Genomic DNA, 18,903 nt, shown 5'->3' on the forward strand with positions numbered 1-18,903 from the left:
ACTCGGGAAGAAGTACATAGATACAGTTCAGCCGGGATTAGCGAGGCGCGAATCGAGCGGGAAACAATAAAGGCGCTTATCGCGGGTCGGAAATCTTTATTTCTATAATCCAGTTACTTAACGGGACGGCGGGGAGAAAAAAAAAAGTCGCCATTTCGTATCCGACGTCCTGCGGTATTTTAGGAATTTCGCGAGCTTAACACGCGACAAAGAACGCAGATGACTCGTCGGGATTCGGTTGACAAAAATATTTTTATCTTCCGTTTAGGCTTTGGTCCATGCCACTCCCCTCGATATGCGTTGTTTTTAAGGTGACGTAAAAGGCGCTGGGAAACTAAATCGTTATCAGTAAAAAAAAAAATGAACAACTTTCAAGAACTTGAAAGCGGTACGTTTTATTCCCTTCAAAAATACCATATTCATTTTTTAAGTCGATATCCATGAAAAGTACTTCCTCGCCATTGGTCGTTTCATCTCTAGAGACATTTTTATACGGAGAATATACATATATACATACTTACGCGTGTGCTGGGGGGCACGCATATTGGATGATGGGATATGTGAGGGAAGATAGGGAGGAAAAAGAAACATACCCCATTTACAAGAAGGGCACCGCTAGGGTTCGGAGACTTTGTAATTGAAAATTGATGGAGTGGAACTCCAAAGATGATGGGACTCATTACTCATTTATAAAAATGAGGGAAAGGGGGATATATCCTCTCGAGACTCCAAGACAGAACGTGTACTGGGAAAAAAATGTTCCGCCGCTATAAAAGAAATTCCTTCACCACATAATTCGGTCAAAACCAAGCAAAAGAAAGAACCACGAGGGTACAGATTCTATCACGACGTTCAATTAAAGCAAACCGCCCTTAATCCCGTCAGCCCGTCAAAACAAATACAATATTTCATTAACGGCCCTGAATAAGAGAAGCGAAATAAAATAGGGATTTTTAAAAGGGGAGAGAAAAGAGGCATCGCAACGGAAGGGAAACGACCGAGGGAGCCCAAAAGAGCTAGGACAACTTTTCACCCACTTTCCATGCGTCTTAAACCGGATTAGCCCTAAACGGAATTAACTTGAAACTGGAATTATCATCCTTAGCGGGCGACCACGGGGAGACAAACGGGGCTCGTTTGTTTCCCCCGAAAGAAAGCCCCGTAACTCGGTAACCAAACGATCCAATTTGTTAGAAAGTCGGTAGGCCCTTCGCGAATCCTCGGCCGATCGTCGCGTCTTCTCCGTGCACGCATGAATCACGGGGACGAGAGGCCCGGTCCTCCGAAAAATCTTTTAATTAAATTTCGAGCACTTTTCGACGAGGCTCCATCGGGTTGCGATTCGCCCCTCGCGAGAGCAGCTGCCCCACCACGGCGCCCACCCTACCGGTGGGGGATTCGCGGGACAAATGGGGGAGTCCCGGGGGAGACGGGGACGCAACGTGGGGCGCCGAGGGGAACCTGGGGAGATGGGGGCAGCGCTCCGCCCAGCCACGTGACCGCCGCTACGGGGTCTCGAGATTCTCCTCGAGTCTCTCATCCTCGCCTGGCCCAACCCTTGGAATGTAGCTTCCACCCTCCCGCCCGGCGCGAGTCTCTGCCTCTTCGGGCGGCTTCTCGACGACTTTATGCCTCATAAAAATGATATAAAATTTGTAAAGACGGGGGCGCCGTAACGACCGAACGGCTCGCGGGGGACGGGGGTGGACCTCGAGGAAGGAGATCGCGGGGTGAACGAGCGAGTCGGCAAACGAAATCGAAGGGAGCGTCACCCCGGCGTCCCATTCGCGGGGACAGTCGACGCTCGGCGTCGCGCGCACGGAGATAAAGCGCGGACGGTTCCCCGTCGGAATTCCTCGAAAATGGAGGTGTAAAACGTATGGGTTTTGTCGCGCTCTCCGCGTCTAGCCCGCCTCGCCGAATGGGTCCTGTGTTACGGTTTATTGCTGACCTCCTTCGGGACCTCGAGCGGGGGCAGGAAATTTCGAGATTTGAATTATTAGACGTCGCGACCTTTTTCTAACGCGGTATAGGTGTCGATCCAGAAATGTTAGTTCCGTTTTGAATCTAACCTAAGTAGATCCTCCTTTGTTCCTATTTCGGTTTTTGTGTCCTACCTTCGATCCTGCGTCCTATTTAATAGGAACTAGGGCCTACTTTGGGCATACGAGGAGAAGAAATGGAAATATCTGTCACATTTAGGACCTCGATTGTCCGGAAAGTACTCTTCATTGCGTTATCTCGGAGCCCGGTTAAGGCCTACAATTACAGGTTCTAAGTGGGATCAAAATCTCATCTGGGGTGTTTATTCGTCTTATCAAGGGCAATTCGCCCTCCGAGAACGGTCCGGGGGTACGACCTTAACTACAATTCCTGCACCCTGTCGTTTGTCAACTCCCTTCCAGTAAATCGTTCCAAGTGGACCACTCTTTGTTCGCTTCCGCAGCGTCGACACCGGAGCTTATCTGCGTGCTCGATACGCATCTGAAAAATCGAAATGGCCGCTTTAACGCCGATTGTTTGCGTCGACCACCGGCCAATAAAGGCGGTGCAATGTCGGCGGAAATCAAAGGACGTCGGTCCGAGATCTCCCCGGACGATATCGCGTTACGGCGACTCAGGGGAACGCGAATGCAAACTCGTGACGAGCCTCTTCTTCGCCAAGAGGCTTCGAGGACGGCCATATTGTATCTTTCCTTCCTCTCTTCTTTTCTGGACGGAAAACGTTTTTCAACGTACCGAACCTATCGAACGATCGTTGTATTCCGTATTGGCATAAACGATGGCCGAGTTATGTTTAACGTAGGATATCGGGCTCTTGCCGTTAAAAGTGTATCCATTCGGTGTCGATAAATGTCTATCTTATCCTTTTATGGCACCTAGGCAATAAGTCGTTTTATGGGCACTGCTCCTACGATACCGAGCAAATGGCAACTATAAATAATAATTCCCTCGTGGCGACAAGCCAATTACATCCGATATGAGTCGGTTAATAGGTGCCGGTGGAGTTCTTGTAACTCCTTGACCTAATCTTTTAGCTCCTACAAAATGAAGTTACATGTAAACCGCTTATATGGAATACCGAGGAAAGCGCCTGGGTTTTTTTGCACGATAATTAGCTCATTGCTTTTTTTTAATGGGACGAGGAAATTACCGAATAAATAAAATGTACGTGATTCGAGCCACGGAGTATAACTTTGAGATCGTTCAATCGAGTCATTCACAACGCGTTAACGTTGTAACGACTTTACAGCGATTATCGGTCAGTGCCAAAATAAATTGTCGAGACACTTAAAACGGTCAGTCTACCGATATGCCAGCCAGATACGTCAGTCTCTATCAGAGGATTATTCCTTATTTATGTATTCTGTATTTTGAGGAAGTATTTTTCGTCTGGATGACTAATTCTGGCTTGATAGGATATTATTACCATGCGCTGATACAAGAAACTGAACTTTTCCGTTTAATGACGATTGCCTCTATATCGCGTGTGTATTAACAAAGGAAATAAAAATAAGCGTGTAAATCTGACTTTCCATTTTTTTGTCACGTCGTCAATGGACGCATGTTGTCCAGGACGCTCTTGATCACGACAACTTTCATCTCCGCCATAAAATAGTTTATAAAAAGTGAAATTTCATAGGTGGCAGGACCTTTCTTATAGCCATTGCATTTACGTGGTAAAGTTTCATGAACGATTGACCCCCCAGTATGTCACTGTTACATCTCCTTTACGTCAGAGGTCAAATCAATTGTGCAGACCTTTAGGGGTGAACTTTCGTCCAACTTTCATACGTTTAATTTTATTACGTTTATCTTAAATTTTTTGGAACGTTCATCTTGATCGCATTCAACCCGAATCCGAAAGTTAAAGAAATCCCCGCCGCGGGTAAATCGGCGTTGCAGGGACGTTCCGTTCTGTCAATCGGCGCGTAAGCAGACGGCGGATATAATGACGACAGGCCGCGACAGCCCGGCGAATTTCCGAGCCATCGTATTACCGTCGACGCGCGTCGAGCCGACGATCAAAGAGCCAATAATCAGTGGCCGCACGCTGCCGATCCAGCGCGAGCCGCAAAGCCGGCGGCAGGTAATCCGTAATCCTTCAATTATCAAATTACAATAACTACACCGGGGCTGTCCGGCGGCGGGGCGCCGTCTCTCTCCCTTCCTCCCGTCTCTCTCGTTTCTCCTGCGGCCGCCCCGCCAGGGCGCCGGCACGCGTGAGGCCCGATGCACACATGCGTGTTTTTCCCGCTGCGGCGCCGCACGGCTGCACGGTTAAAGAATTCACCCCGTGCGGTGACATCGCGAGCAGTTCGGGTTGCGTTGTCATCCAAATTGGACGTTCGTAAGAAAAGTCCTATGGTTTTTACGTATTTACCATGGAAAACGTGCAAGCCGAAAGAATAGAAAAAAAGGTCCAATTAAGGTGGTATGAAAGTGTCATATATATATGTACCAAAAAGTCAAAATATTGATGACTTTTCTCAAAATTCGGTGCATCAATTGAAACTTTATCGCGAGATTATGGAGGCCTTAAGGAAGAACGTGATGCTTGGGAAATTTCACTTTTTGAGAAAAAAATGTCTATTTGTCTCGGACAAGAACCGAAAAAAGAAACTTTTTTCGAAAACTGACATTTCAGGAATATCGCGTTCTTCCTTGGGGCCTTCATAATCACGTGTTGAAGTTTCAGATAATTCGGTGGACCCAGTTTGGAGAAAAGTTGTATAAATGTTTTCACGCGTATATATGTATAGAATATCCCTTTGATAACCCCTTAATATCTAGTATGCCATTTAGTGCGATACTCAATATAATTCGACACAGCTGTCAATATAAGAACGAACGTCGGCAGCGTAGGTGTTTAGAAAAACCTGTTTTAATGACAGCGATCTTCCTTAGGGTAGCAGTTAAAGGAAAGCAGTCGTAAAGAAAATTCAAGTATTGGAGTAAGGCATTTTAAGAGCCATCGTGAAAAGGACAATGAAATCTGAATTTCGTGAGATTATTCGCTTCTGGAAAGTCTCCTTTAGCAGTTGCACGGTAATACCGATCGCGTAGATATAACGAGTCCCCGCGATGACCTTTTCGAGACCCGAAGAAAATATATAAAAACAATTGACGTAGAAAGAGTAATTGAATGTTCGAAGTGCCAAAGCCGTCAGCGGGCCACCCTGTAACTCAACCCGCAATTTCGGCGTCGCGCGGCAAAACACGCACGCGTTCGTCGGATCCGACGAGGAAGCGGTGCCGAGTTCGGTTCCTCCGGTCAAAAATCAACGATCCTCGGGCTGCGTCCCCACTCCCGACGGCAGCGCCCCTACCCGGGGCGCGTGGAGGCGCCCACTACGCCCCCGCTCCGCCAGGGGCGTGGCCCGCTCGTCATTTGTCTCCACTTCCCGGGAGTGGAGAGCCGCGGCAGGGTTGACGTATGTACTTCCCCGCCGCGAGCGCGCGGAGTGCTTTGCTTCTCCGAGTCTTCCGCCTCCGCCCCCAGGTCCCTCACGCCCCCACGGAACCATTCGCGCTCGGAGGAACGCGAGAACGATCCTCCGTCGAACCCCCTGTCCGTGGGGGCTTACCCCCCCGCGAGACGGATGCGCCACACTTATGCCCACTCCCCGGGAGAAAGTAAGTGGCCGGAAGTAGTGGCTGCGAATTAGGAGGCAGGGAGACCCGCCGCGCGGAGTGGATATTCGGCGGGTTTGGGGACTTCGCTCAAAGCCGGACAGATTTTCGGAAAATTCGGGAGGGTGGATTTGGGATCGGAGTTTGGGTTTTACGGGTTTCGAGATCACGAGAGGAAACGAGGAAACAAAGAAGGATGGATCTTCCCCGTGCAAGGAGTCCGGCTGATTTCCTTTTCTTTCTCTTTTGTTTCCAATAATTCAGGGTGGTTTCGAGCAAAAATAATGATCTCTCCGAAATTTTCGCTTATAAAAATTCAGACCAAAGAAACGTTTTTGAATCCTGTCGATCGCGTCCCTCGGACGGGGCCCGCGCCCCCGGGTCAGCGGGAGGCGATTTCGGAGCGAGTCCGGTGAGCAAAAATCTGTGCCTCGGACGGGCGCGAAGCGTCTCGGCGGAGTGGGGGAGCGCGCCGGGGGTGGCGCCGCGCGCGCCGATGGAGGGGAGTATCGGCGGTTCCCGTGGAGCGCCTCGGGGGGAGAGGGGAGTCGGGGGAGTCGGGGGGCTCAGGGCGGGCTCGGGGCGGGGGGAGAAAGACCGGGGTGCCGGGGAACAGGAGAGGCGGCAGTCGGACAGTCAGGCAGGCCGCCCGGCAGGCAAGCGAGGAAGGCAGTGCACTGCAGCCAAGACCACTAGATCCGCTCGGCTTACCCGACTTACGGACTTAAGCCGGCAGGCAGTCCGAAAGGCTCAACCCGCTAAGCCCGGCCGACCCACCTACCGCCGGCGGCCACTCTACCTACCGCCTCCGCCGGCTGCTTCCTCCGTCAGCGGAGCGCCCTGGAGCGCCCTGGGCCGCCGCCCGCCGCCCGCGGCCATGCAAATCCGCGGCGATAATCCGACCGTCGCGGACGCGCCGGCCGGCCGGTGATCGATAGGCGGAGGACCGCGACCGCGAGGTGCCGCGCACCCTGGGTGGACCCCCCGCGACGACCGTTGACCCCGAAGCGGCGCGACGCCCAGTGCCCCGGAGCCCGAGCCGACCCGACGGCGACGGATGCGAGCGCCGCGACGTCGAGCCGCGCGACGAGCACCGACCGGTGGCAGTGGGACGGCCAGGTGTCCGGGACCGTCGGCACGACGTTAACTTTCCACAGCATGGACCGGGGCGGCGGCGGGGGCGGCCCCGAGCTCGTCGGCGGAGGCGGCGGGAACTCGGATCTCTGCCTCCAGGACCTCGTCACCGGGTCCGCCTCCGGACTCTCCGTCCAGCACCACCAGCACGCCGCCTCCATGGCCGGCCTCCACGGCGACCACCTGCAGGGCTCCATGCACCACCACGAGCTGCACTCCGGCGGCCATCACGACGCGCCCATGCACCACGCCGCCTCGCACCAGCTGCTCTACGAGCCGCTCGAGAAGCTTAAACGTGGTGAGTCGTCCACGGTACCGGAACCCTCCGAGCGGTTCTCTTCGGAACTCGTTCCTCGATCCGGGGCTCCCTTCGCGGCTCGTTCCTCGGAGCTTCTCCTCCGGGGAACCATAAGTCATCGAGCTCGGGACCCGGACACCTCCTTGCCTTATCTCGACACTCAAGTTTATGGCTAATGTGTCGACCAGATAAAGCCGCGAACTGGCCGGCGTTGCCCGATTCCGTTGGCGAGGTGCGCCCTGGAAAAAATTCCACGTGCAATTCCCCTCGACATTAGGTTGCTCCAGATTGTACTTCGGTGTCCGTCGTTTTACCCGATTCGGAGCTGGCAGGGCCGAGGAGAATCTTTTGTACCGCGCAGGGTCGGCGTTGGGCGATTAATGCCGAAAAATTCCAATTTTCCGGCAAACGATGGATTGTCCCGTCGCTTCCTCCTGTCGTCATTTCTCGCCGCTCATATCATACGACAACGGGTCCCTTTTATTTATTACAATGATTATTTTACCGGGAGAGAATACGTTACTTTTCTTTGTCTACTATTTTTGGGGAAGATATCGATATTGCGTTACTCGAAATTCAGGTGTCACGAGGTTTCGAACAAAAGAGGAGCCCCGTATCGGTCGATCGAAAATTCTGCACTGGTGAGTCCTTAACGCGCTTAATGCCAAAGTCAAATCTCTTTTATTCGTTAACACGTGTTTTCTGATCCCCGATCGAAGATCGAATCGGATCTGATTAAGCAAAATCGGGTATCGAGTTTCTATTTAAATCCGTTCTCAAAAGAGGGTGGCAATCTACGATTCCCTTTCAGACCCCAGCCCACTATTGGAAAGACGGATTTTATTTCCGTGGAAGCGTATGTGTCGAGGAACGCGTATTTTTCTCAATACGGTTTCAATCGGTGCTGATGTACCGCGGCTTATCGCATATCGATCACATTGATCGCTGGCGACCGAGTTGAGAGTCTTGAACTTTGCCCTCCGAAAAACGTACCCGATTATCGACTGGATGACTGGCTTCGTTCACGCCTCCAATAATATTGCCTCTGACGAAAACGGTGACGAACTTTTGCCCGGAATCCTCCGGATCGATCTTTAAGCCGAGGAGAAATCGCGCAGAGTGGATACGACTCTGTTAAGGTGAAGTGAAACGTGCCGAGGAACTTGATCGACGTCGGTGAAAAAGATTTTTCTAAATACCTACGTTGACCATGTTCGTTTTTATATTAACAGCTGTGTCGAATTATATTCAGTATTGTACTAAATGGTATATGCCATCTGTCGTTTTCGTACAATAATTATAAAGAAATCGAAGTAAACCTCCAGAAATCCCCTGAATGCATGGTTTCTGAGGCCCTAATTGACTGCAGAGGGATACCCTGCGCCATCTGTGATTTCCATGTCAACTAAATTTTCATTCCAAAGCCTCATATTGTCATCGTTTTAGCATAGAAGCGCAAAGAGACTTTTTTTGCCTTTACCCCGTGCAAATGCGAATTTCTCGATTAGAGTGTTCTTAATTGTCGTACAATTCTCCTGACCCTTTCGCTTCTCATATTAGAGCTTTCAATAATTGAATATCATTTGAAATATGAGAGCTCGACGTTACTTTGATTCTGGTCTGGGCTAGGTTAACAATTTTTTTTTTTCAAAAATACAAATTTTTAAACGGTCAGGATGATTTCTAGGTGCTCATGAGTCATGTGTCAATGTTTCGGACAGTTTTATTCAATATTCTTGAAAAGAAGTGTTTTTATTAGTGAGTTTATTAGAATGGACTGATTTGAGTGGAGTTTCACTTCACCTTAACATTAATGTTAATTTTACTAGTGCTCCAAACGGAGGGAGAATTCCTCCTTGTATTATCGGCTTAGAATCATTAACTTGACGATTAAAAATTATTATGATGCGGGGACATAATTTTTTACTGTCTCAGAAAAACGGTTAGATGTCTGAAATGTAGAGATATAACGTATGCTTGCGTTTACGGGAACGCGTTTCTAGATGACGCGTCGTAACGACGCCGTACGTATTTTTTCGTGTCAGGTGTTAGGCAGGTACAGATAAAGTTTTTCGTGTGAATAGCTCGATAAGCCCCACGCCCATCGCTTTATTACACTCGTAGTAGAGAGAAGGCTTGATAACATTTCGGGAAGCTTCCCGTGTCAGCCAGCATTGGGAAACCTCTGCTTAAAAATATGTATAGTTCAGCCGAATTCTGGAGTAACGCAAATTCGTCGCCAGATATTGCCCATACCGGTATCGCTAATTTACGTGAAGTAAAATGATACAATGATGCACTAGGTAATTAGATGTCTCGTTACGTTTAAAACATGCAAAAGAAAGAATCTTTAGAACCACATGTCTCGTTGATAATTCGTGGAGTCGGTTAAACACCTTCACTCAATTTTTTGCTTTAAATTTGTACCGTACACGAAATCGCACGAAATACCCTTCTGTAGGTTAGTTCGATCGGACTTCTGTACTAGAAAAGTAGAGTACAGAGAGAGGGTTCAATAAGGAAGAGTTTTACGCCCTTGCACTGAGAAAAAGGATTATTTTACTGAAACAAGTATATATGACACATATATGGTTGTCTAAGTCATATATAATTGTAAGGAACATTTATTTTGTTGAGAAGAAAAACTAACGCCGTTGATATTCAAACGAATTTTGTTCACTCAATCTGACATTTTCGCGACATTTGGCGAGAAAATGTCAGCCGGTTTTCCCTTTAATTACTTATGTCAAATATGGGTTTATCGCAAATTCTCTTAATTGAGAAATAAATATTTATCAAGTGCCGAAGTGCTGATGTTCGGCGTTAAGTGCTAGGTGCCGTTCGTGCAAGCTACTTGTATGCATTTGGCGCGAAACTCTACCGAGTTTCCTGATCCTCGGGCATTCGGCGAGTTTTAGTTGAATCAGAGGAGAAAAGAGTGTAAAGGTTCGCGAGATACGGGATTGGTATCCGTAACCCGGAGAGCACGGAGGCTGGAACTGGAACTGGAACTGGAAACGGAAACGGGAATGGGATGCCATTGGAATAAGATCGGGTTTAGCCGCGGTGTCGGGTTCGAGCCCTGGATAAGTCTACCTTATCCCGATAAGCCGGTGAGTTAATGAATCACAAAACAGGTGGCGGCGTCCAAGTGCGAGCGTCTTTGTTCGCGGTTCGGCCGAGAGTCCAATTCTTTTCCCGACTCGGCGTTTTAATGCGAGCATTTGCAAACTTATCGGATAGATTCCGAAATCGGAGCCGAACGACACTTCGCGAATGACTTTCCCAATTTTTCTCCATTTACGCGAGAGATCGAAGCCACCGCGCGAGGTGCGACTTCGCGAAAAGGGGTGGTTTAGAAGAGGCCGGCGGGTGGATCGTAAAGGATATAAAGAACTATTCCTCCCGCTTTTTTTCGACTCCGCGGACGGGAAGCAACTTTGAATCGGAAATCTCTTCGATAAAGGTAAAGGATTTCTGCATTGGGGATTGGACATTTTGAGAGGTATACAGGGGGTTAAGGAATGGTAATTACGGTTAATACTTCTCCGGCGATCAATAAGGTCGTAAAGTGACGATAAGATCCCGGTAATTGAACGCCTTCGCCGGCATGAAGTCGTACGGTGAATCTCCGGGGGAATTGAATTTTCCACGTCATGGAATTATGATGGAAGCGCCCTTAAAAGTTCACCCGTAAGGTCTATCAACGAGCGTCTTGAATAAAACGATCTCGTTGCAGGATCCATCGGTGTACCGTCACTCGGATCAGTAACCTCCAAATGATTAGAAACTCATTGAACTGCTTATAAATATTTGTCCAATTTCTTTTCTTTTTTTTTCTGTAACATCTCCATAATTCTTTTAGAACTTCTCCCTTTCAAGTTTTCCCACATAAGGGAAATTACTATCAGCCGACAAATCGTTCAATATACGATAAATGCCGATTCGTTTGCCGAATGTTATTTAACTTGGATAATTGGAATTTTGAAAATTAGACCGACGGGCTTTGCAGGTGAATAATTCGTATTCTGAAAATCATCCCCACGGGTTCAGTAATTCTCTAGCCTCCGGATCAGGCTCAACCCTTTCCCGAACCCAGGAATTAGACGATGAGCTGCGTCCAAACGCTAACGGGGTTGGAATTGTGAAAGCCAGGAATCGTTTTCAGGGCTCGAGTAGCAGATCGAATTCCAGTTTCCACCCTCGTAAATCCCCTGTATGCGCGATTGCCAATATTTTGCCAACAGGGTGGCATACGGCCCGTCCCGACCTTTTCCTCCCTCTCCTTTCTCACACCGCGGAGTCATTAACTACCCCTTTATTATCGTGCAGCCTTAGAAACGACCGGCAGATGCGACCGAAGTCAACCCTTGTGAGTTTTGCTAATGGTGTTGACAAATTGCTCGGCTGGCCGTTCCTCCCTGGGGAGGCGCCGTGCTCTACCCTTCGGTCCGCAAACTTATAGTCATTCGGCCTCCGCAGCTTCCGACACTAAACTGGCCCATCCCCGAAGAGAGGAAGTCAAAGGCTGCTCATTCTACCCTAAAGGGTGGAATATCGCCAGGCTTTCTCTGCCAATTCCCTCTATATTACATTTTAACGTATAACGTAGTGAATTAGATGGCAATGAGTGATCTTCGTATAAGCGATTCTTGCTCTTGGTTGAAAAAGTGTTTGGGGCAAAAATCGAAGATCAATTTCTTCAGAGCTTGAATAACCCTGGCTTTCGCCGCCTTTCATCCTTTCGATCCTGGCGCGAGAGGAGGAACGAAGTCGCGCCTCTCGAGGGCGATTTTCCGGTTCGATCTCCCCGATTACCAGCCTCATCGTCAGGCTCCGTAGTCGCGGGGTGTCGCGGGATCAACATAGAAATGAACTGATTTCCTTTCCATTATCTCAGCTGCCGCTGCGGTAAGGCAGGTCCCTGTCGCCGTCGGTGTGTACGGTGGGCCTCGGTTTGTGTATTCAGTGGGTAGCTGCGAGAGAGGGTGTCGGACCTTAGGGGGACGCAGGGGGCGAACGATGCGTGCTCTCGTGTGAGAACTCGGGGAACTGAAGGAACGCGATCGGAAGGTCGCAGGACCCTTCGTTTCCCTGAATCCCGGAATCCTTGAATCCCTGGACTCCGGGGTGCGCAGGAGCGCCAGGCTGTCTGCTGGGCCGATTTCCACCCCTCCTGGCCGAGTCGTCTTTCGGGACACCCTTGTCACCCGGTGACCCTCAGGACTCTGGACTCTCGGATTACCCATCGCTTCCACGTGGTCTTGGCGTCAAGTTGAAGCTAAACAAATTGCCCGACAGCTTCTGTTGCGCGGAGAACCCTATCCGGAATTCCGGGCTCTTGTATGGGACTCAAATTTTTTCCGTGGAATTTCTTTTGGCACGGCAGGACGTGCACGCAGAAAAAGTATTCGGTAGGAAGGAGGAATTTTTCTTCAACAAATGACAAACGCTTGAAAATAGGACAGCGATAATTTTTCTTCAAAAACTGTTTTTTTTTTATACTGATGAAACTGATGATGAACTGAATGAAAATAAAAAATAAGAATAATTATGCCCATAACAGTCACATTCGCGTTAGGGCATTTCGTGACAGCATAATTAATAATATCTAATAATTATCTTATCTTAGACTTATTTCCAACGCGTGTGGTGGTCCGCGCCAATTTTGGTGCATCGGTATATTTCGTAGACAGATCGTTTTTACCTTTTTGACAGCTTCCTAAGAATACCCTAGACAGTGAATTATTCATTTAGTTTTGGGAGACAGTTTGAGTGCATTTATTTTGTAAAGTAGGAATGAAAAATGTCATTTACCACCATGCATCAGGTTCCGTGGGTTGAACTTTTGAGGACAAGTTTCGTTGCGAAACGACGCTCTTTATTATCTCGTGCCACCCTTCGGTGAAAAAGAGCTTCGGGTTGCTTGAAGACCCTTTCCCTCGGAAACCCACCGAGGAAATGAGGCGGGGTTTAATTCGACCATTAGTCAAAAGCACTTAATCCTCGTTCTGTTTTAGGTGTAAAGATAATGGTAACGACCCAAGGAAATGCAACTTATTGAATACATAAGAATTGGAAACTATAGGTATCCATACACAATTAAAACACAACGTGAACCCGAAAGATTTGTTTCATATTTCGCTAAATAAGGTAATTTGAATGAAATTCCCAGCCTAATGAATCTAGACCCCAAGTCCATCGGTAAGACAGAATAATTTCTACGACTAATTTCCCACCCTTATGACCCACCGTGACTATCACCAAAGGAAAAACCATAAAAAAAAAAAGATCCCTCATGACCCTAACCCTGACCGTAACTCTCATTCGAGGACATCCAAATATCCCTGGCTTCTTTATCCATGATCTAACCACCCCTCTCCCTTTCTCTCCCTACCTATAACGCTGCCACGTTTTAGCTGCATTTAGAAATTTTTTTTTTTCGCGCAGTTGGTAGAACTCGTCGAGCTTTCGGACCCGTCGAGCGTGCTTAAGTCGTGAGCATCGAAGGTCGTGCACCCTCGTTGTGCCACGCGGATGTCTAGCTCCTTACGGGGTTGACTAATAAACGACTTCCTAAGGAAGCTGGGGATTAGGAGATTAGGGTGTCAGGGTTCCCAGTTATGGAGCACTCGTGCTCGGGCCCATCCTGACTCACAGGTGCTCTTCTGGTGCGGCCGTACCATGATCGTACCATGGCCTTGCCATGCCTGTACCACGGACTTACTTCCTCCAAATGGCGCCCCACCTCTCCCTCTAAGGGTTGTTTGCTTTAGTCATTATCGGATATACGGCTGCGACAGGCAGGGAGTGCCGAAAATCCTGAAGAGGCCTCTCCACGAGACATTTTCCGTGTTTTCGGAAGGTCGGCGCAACATAGTGGGTGCACAAATGAGTGGCCACGTCTTCTTTATGCCAATGCGATGCTTTGTTTCTCTTCTTCCTTTAGAGTTACGCACACATTTGAAATAACAGATTTCGAAGTAATCATCGGAGAGATCAATTTTTCGGCATATTTGATTTTTTTTTCCCTTATAATTGAGTGCAATTTCCTTAGTTCAACAGAAGTGTCGTTTCAGGGTGGAACGAAGTATTTCCGCCGAGTCGCCATTTTTTTCGCGGAAAAAGTAGTTCAGTCCTTGACGTTTGGGCTTTTTGTGTTTTATTTAGATCTTGATCTCAAGACTCGTCCGCATTGTCGGTGACCTCCTTTTGCGAGGGAGATATTTTTTCTCAATCTTGTTTCCTCGGAGTTTGGAACGAAGTGACGCAGTAAAGGAAATCGTGTATCAAGGGGGATGAAAACGGCCTTCGCAGCCGTCATAACCGCTTGAGAATTTTTCAATTTAATTCCCAGCTGGCGTTCCATAAAACAATGTCTTTGGCCGCTGTTCTTCCCTTTATTCCTTTGTTTTTTTTTTCGTTTCGATTTCCTTCTCTCGCTTCTCGTTAATAGATCCACGGGTCGCGCGGAGTGACGCGCGACGCGGTTGATCCAACTCGTAGATTACGGCGGAGTGTTGCATCCGATAAATTTGGAGGGTGAGACCGAAAAGCGGCATCCACCCTCGCGGGCTCGGAGGCTCGCAAAATATACGTAGAATCGGGAGGAAGTCAAGTGTCGGGAAAAATTGCGGAAGAGGCGCTGCCGGAAACTCGTGGGATTTCTTGGGGTGCGGAGCAGCTGCAGCTGCGCGTGTTTTAGCGGCACCCCTGCGCCTCCTTGCGACCCCTGCTCGCCTCTGAGTTACGCCACGACACGCCCCACTAACCACCCACGATTTTTGCCCCACGTGCTAGTTTATTCATACCTAAGCGACGTGTTCTCATTTGGCCATTGACTCGTGACGGCGAAAAAGCGGCCGGAAATCGAGCAGCGCTTCTCGCGGGGTTGTGAAGCGGTAATGATTTTCCACGGGGGAGGAATATATGCGAAAAGCGGAAAATCCGAAAGACGCACAAGGGGAGGCAGTCAGGATATTTATACGAGAAGGCAGTTGAGCGAGCCATGTAATGATAACATCCCTAAATATTAACATTTCACGGGTAAGTGAGATTTCTCATAGTGCGATGGTACGTGTATCTTTACATGTTGTGAAAGATTCTTCTAGCGTCAGTGCGTTGTACTCTCAGTTAATTGTTGACACTAAAGAGATAAAAAATTACTAAAACAAGATATAAAAATAAGTGGGTTTTACATCCCGTTCGTGTATTCTATGGTTAATTCCGAAATTTTAGTCCAACGCGCGTAATGGCCACGCATTGATCTTTCGAAAACACGTTTCGATTTAATAGGGATAAGTCACTGTCGAATTACCTCTTCGACATCTCGTAATCGGTGAATCGGGGAAAAAAATCATTCCAAAAAAATGTGTAGTTTATCAAACGGGGATCAACTTTTGTAGACATCCTTTTTTCGCGTCGCGAACCATTTAAGCCGAAAACGGCGTTAACGACCTTCCCCGCGCGCCGGCAGAAAACTCATTTCCGCGTGGCCTCGAACGGCGAATATTTTATCACGTCGCGTCCGGGCTGACAATTTTTCGCCGTCAAAAACTAGACGGTGCATATAGGCAACGGGAGAGCCGATCGCGAAAATACTCGATGGGGCTAAAAGAGTCACCGTGTAACGAGACGCGTATAGCCGCGTGCGCAGCCGGCCGTAAAATCCATGGGGATTAGCGGGCGCTAATATATCCCCCGGGTAAAAACGCGGCGAGCAGCTGAGATATTCCTTCGCCTACTCCGGCGGCGGAGTATCTGCCCGACTTGTCCTTGCGGTGGAATAACTCTAGCAACCGAGGAAAGTGAGGAATTAACGAGCAATGCGAGGAAGCTTCCCTTTCGCGGCCTCGTCGCTATTAGAACGCACATGCCTGCCCTAACAAGACCTAAAATCCTTCGTCGTTAAAAAAAAAAAAAAGTTCAGGAAGTTTTATTCAGACAACACGTACTAAATTTCTAACACTAAGTTTATATATTTTATAAACATATGTTATAAATTTTGTACGCGAGTGCATTCATCAGCACGTCATCGAGCAACCAAGGTTGAGAGGAGCCAAAGAATGTCCCTCCGTTCAACAAGTTCCCCGAATTCGATATCCACGTGATTCTGTTTGTTTTGAGGGATTCGAAGGTGTCGAGGTTCGCCCACTCCCTAAATAGTCCAAATAATCGCCTGGCTTAAGTCTCGACAGGGTTGGATCAAGGAAGCCTGGCTGCTGCACTAAGACAGTCGCTTGCAAATTGAAAATCAAACGGAAGGAGCGGGTGGGAAAGAAAAGATGGAGGACGGACAAACGAGAAACCGCGGGAGAGCTTCCCGGGGTCTCTTTGTGTCGGGCAATCGATACGATTCTCCTTCGGCGAAACGGGCGCTTCGGGTGTCTTTCTCGGGCTCGGCAAAGTGTGAAATGTTTGACAGGAAGGCGGGAGAAGAGTCTGGCCACATTCCGCCCCCTCGGTCCTCCTCGCTACTGGAGAACCCGGAACGTGGAACTCGGCCGTGCGAAGTAATGTAATCGCCAATTGATCCGGCGACTCAGACCCTCCGGGAACCCCGCGGGGAACGGGCTACTTTTCGCCGGGCATTTTTACCGGGAACGCGCATCTCTGCCGAGACTTTCGCGTCAGGATAAGGTACTGACGAGGCCTGCCGAAATCGTGATGGGGCTTATTTTTCGCTCTATCGCAGTAGGCTAACCCCTTAAGGCGATTAGCGAGACCCAAAAGGGTTGGTGGCACTCCACAAGTGATATCGGCTTATTGATTTCGAGCTTTGCCATCGGCCTGGCAGCTCACGGTATCCTTGACCTTTCGAAGGCAAACAGATCAGTTATCGATCCTTGTAGGATAAGTTTCCAACACGTGTAGGTACACGAGAGGCCCTGCAACGGGGGGTCGTGTTCAAACACGGTTCGGAGAAGGCCCATCCCCGGCGTCGCGTCGGTCGCTCTGAAAAGTCTCAAGAAACGAGACAAGCTATCATCTGGTTTCTCGTTATCGGGAAATGGGTACCTACGTAAACTGCGGCCTCGGCAAATATTTTCACCACATCTTTGCCGCATTTTTCCCCTCGTATCATTTCTCATCTCAGAGCCAAGGAGCCATTCGGGTGACTCTTGAAGTCACTATAAAACGGCACTTCGTACAATTTTCTCGTTTCTAATAATCCAATTAGTAATGGGGTTACTAACATCTATGTAAACTGCGAACTAGGCGATTATTTTTATCGCATTTTTACTACATCTTTTCCAAAATATTCCTCACCTTAAATCCATAGAGGCATTGTTGAGCAACTTTCAAAGTTTTGGCAGAACTTACTTTTTAATATATCCCTGCTTTTAACTATCTTACACGTAACCGTCTTCAATTTGTATGATTTCAAGTAACGAATCAATGACTCCGAAATTCTCAATTTAAGCCACACCACGAAGAGCGCTACGGCCGATCTGGGCCACGCACGGTCGTTCATATATTTAGCCGGTTTGCGAATTTCCGAAAATTCCTCGGAAAATTCGGTTGAGCAGCCGGGACCCATCCATATTGCGTGGCATTCGTCATGCGTTTGCGCACGTGTCAAGAGTGGACTCGTACCTGAACTTTCGATCACAGATACTTGGCAGTATCGGAAAGAGAGGGACGCGAGAGGCCCGAACACTGGAGCGGGCCGTCGCGGCTCTAAATCAGTCGGAGTTATGTGCCGACTAATTGTGAACCTCAACCCTCCACTCCCCGTCCCCGGGCCCGACCAAATATAACTAAACGAAACGAAACTAAACGCCGGGCCCGATTAACGCGTCTCAACCGCACGATGCCTCGACAGCCCCTCTCTCTGTTCCCCGGACTAAATCATGGAGGCGCGAATGAACCTACACCTTCCTTTTCTCCTCTTTTCTTTCTTTTTTTTTTCCTTTCCCCTTTTTGCCGGCCCTCCGTCCCTCTCGGTCTCTCGGCGTCTCCGTCTTTCGGGAGCCGACGTGGTCGTCAGTAGATAAATAACGACGACTACAGCCGGGACCCGATTAATGTCGTCGGTCGGAGTCGCCGTACCGAGCGGAGGAGCTCCGAGCGATTTTAGTTGTGACGGGTTTTTTGAGTTATTGGAAGAAAAAGTTGTGCGGGGAGGGTGCGCGGGTGGTGTATTCGAGTATTTGACAAAGTTTCGGGACGAACGGGAGGTTTGCGACGACTTAGGCCGGATTAGCAATTTTTTAAACGTCCACCGGTATATAGCGGGTTCCGACTTTTTCTTGTAAGAGAAGTTTTCGGGCTGGATTAATGTCACCGGCAATTTTTAAGGTGGCTGGGCACCTTGACGAGGCGCTTCTTGTTCATGAGATATCGCGTCATTACATCGGTACGTTTCTCTTGGGTTGCTTCTGAGCGTCGCGCGTCGTTCTTCTTCGGAACGACGTGGTTTAATTTCCGTTTTTCTTTGCGAAGCTCCACGGAAATGTTGCCGTGTTACTTCGTCTCTATATTTCGCGTCTCTTGGATGTGGACGATCATGTAGAATAAGGAGAGGTTCGGACTCAACTTCGGCGTGAACCCGTCGACGTTGAATCCGAATCACGAGGTGTAACAGCTTCAGACAACGTTGCAATAGGGTTCGACGTGTTGCAGTTTGGGCACAGAGCGACATCCGAGACGGCAGCAACGGAGGCCTTGGGGGCCTGGACACTTCGGGACATGGGGCCCACACCCCCGGGAGCACCCCCAGCACCCCGGGGACCACCCCCTCGACGCCCTCCAGCGGCTTCCCCACCTCTCAGCCCAGGAATCGGACGAACGCCTCGCACAGGCAGGACATACAGAAAGGTATGAACCGTTGCTAC

At 49.0% G+C, this 18,903-nt stretch overlaps 1 protein-coding gene across 3 annotated transcripts in view; it reads left to right on the forward strand.

The window, feature by feature from the left end:
* Positions 1–6,289: 6,289 nt before the first annotated feature.
* The window catches only part of LOC105697729 (pituitary homeobox x), a 30,399-nt gene continuing 17,785 nt past the window's right edge, over positions 6,290–18,903 (forward strand). For 2 of the 3 annotated variants that reach the window (XM_012421337.2, XM_012421339.2), the window contains exons 1-2: positions 6,290–7,066; positions 18,692–18,886. In XM_012421337.2, coding sequence (XP_012276760.1) covers positions 6,793–7,066; positions 18,692–18,886 — 469 coding nt within the window. In that variant the 5' untranslated portion in view covers positions 6,290–6,792. The remainder of the gene's footprint in view (positions 7,067–18,691; positions 18,887–18,903) is intronic. The other variant, XM_012421338.2, reaches the window with a different exon arrangement.

This window comes from Orussus abietinus, unplaced genomic scaffold, assembly GCF_000612105.2.
Source record: "Orussus abietinus isolate OABI.00-Male unplaced genomic scaffold, Oabi_2.0 scaffold206, whole genome shotgun sequence".
In the NCBI taxonomy this organism is placed as follows: domain Eukaryota; kingdom Metazoa; phylum Arthropoda; class Insecta; order Hymenoptera; family Orussidae; genus Orussus; species Orussus abietinus.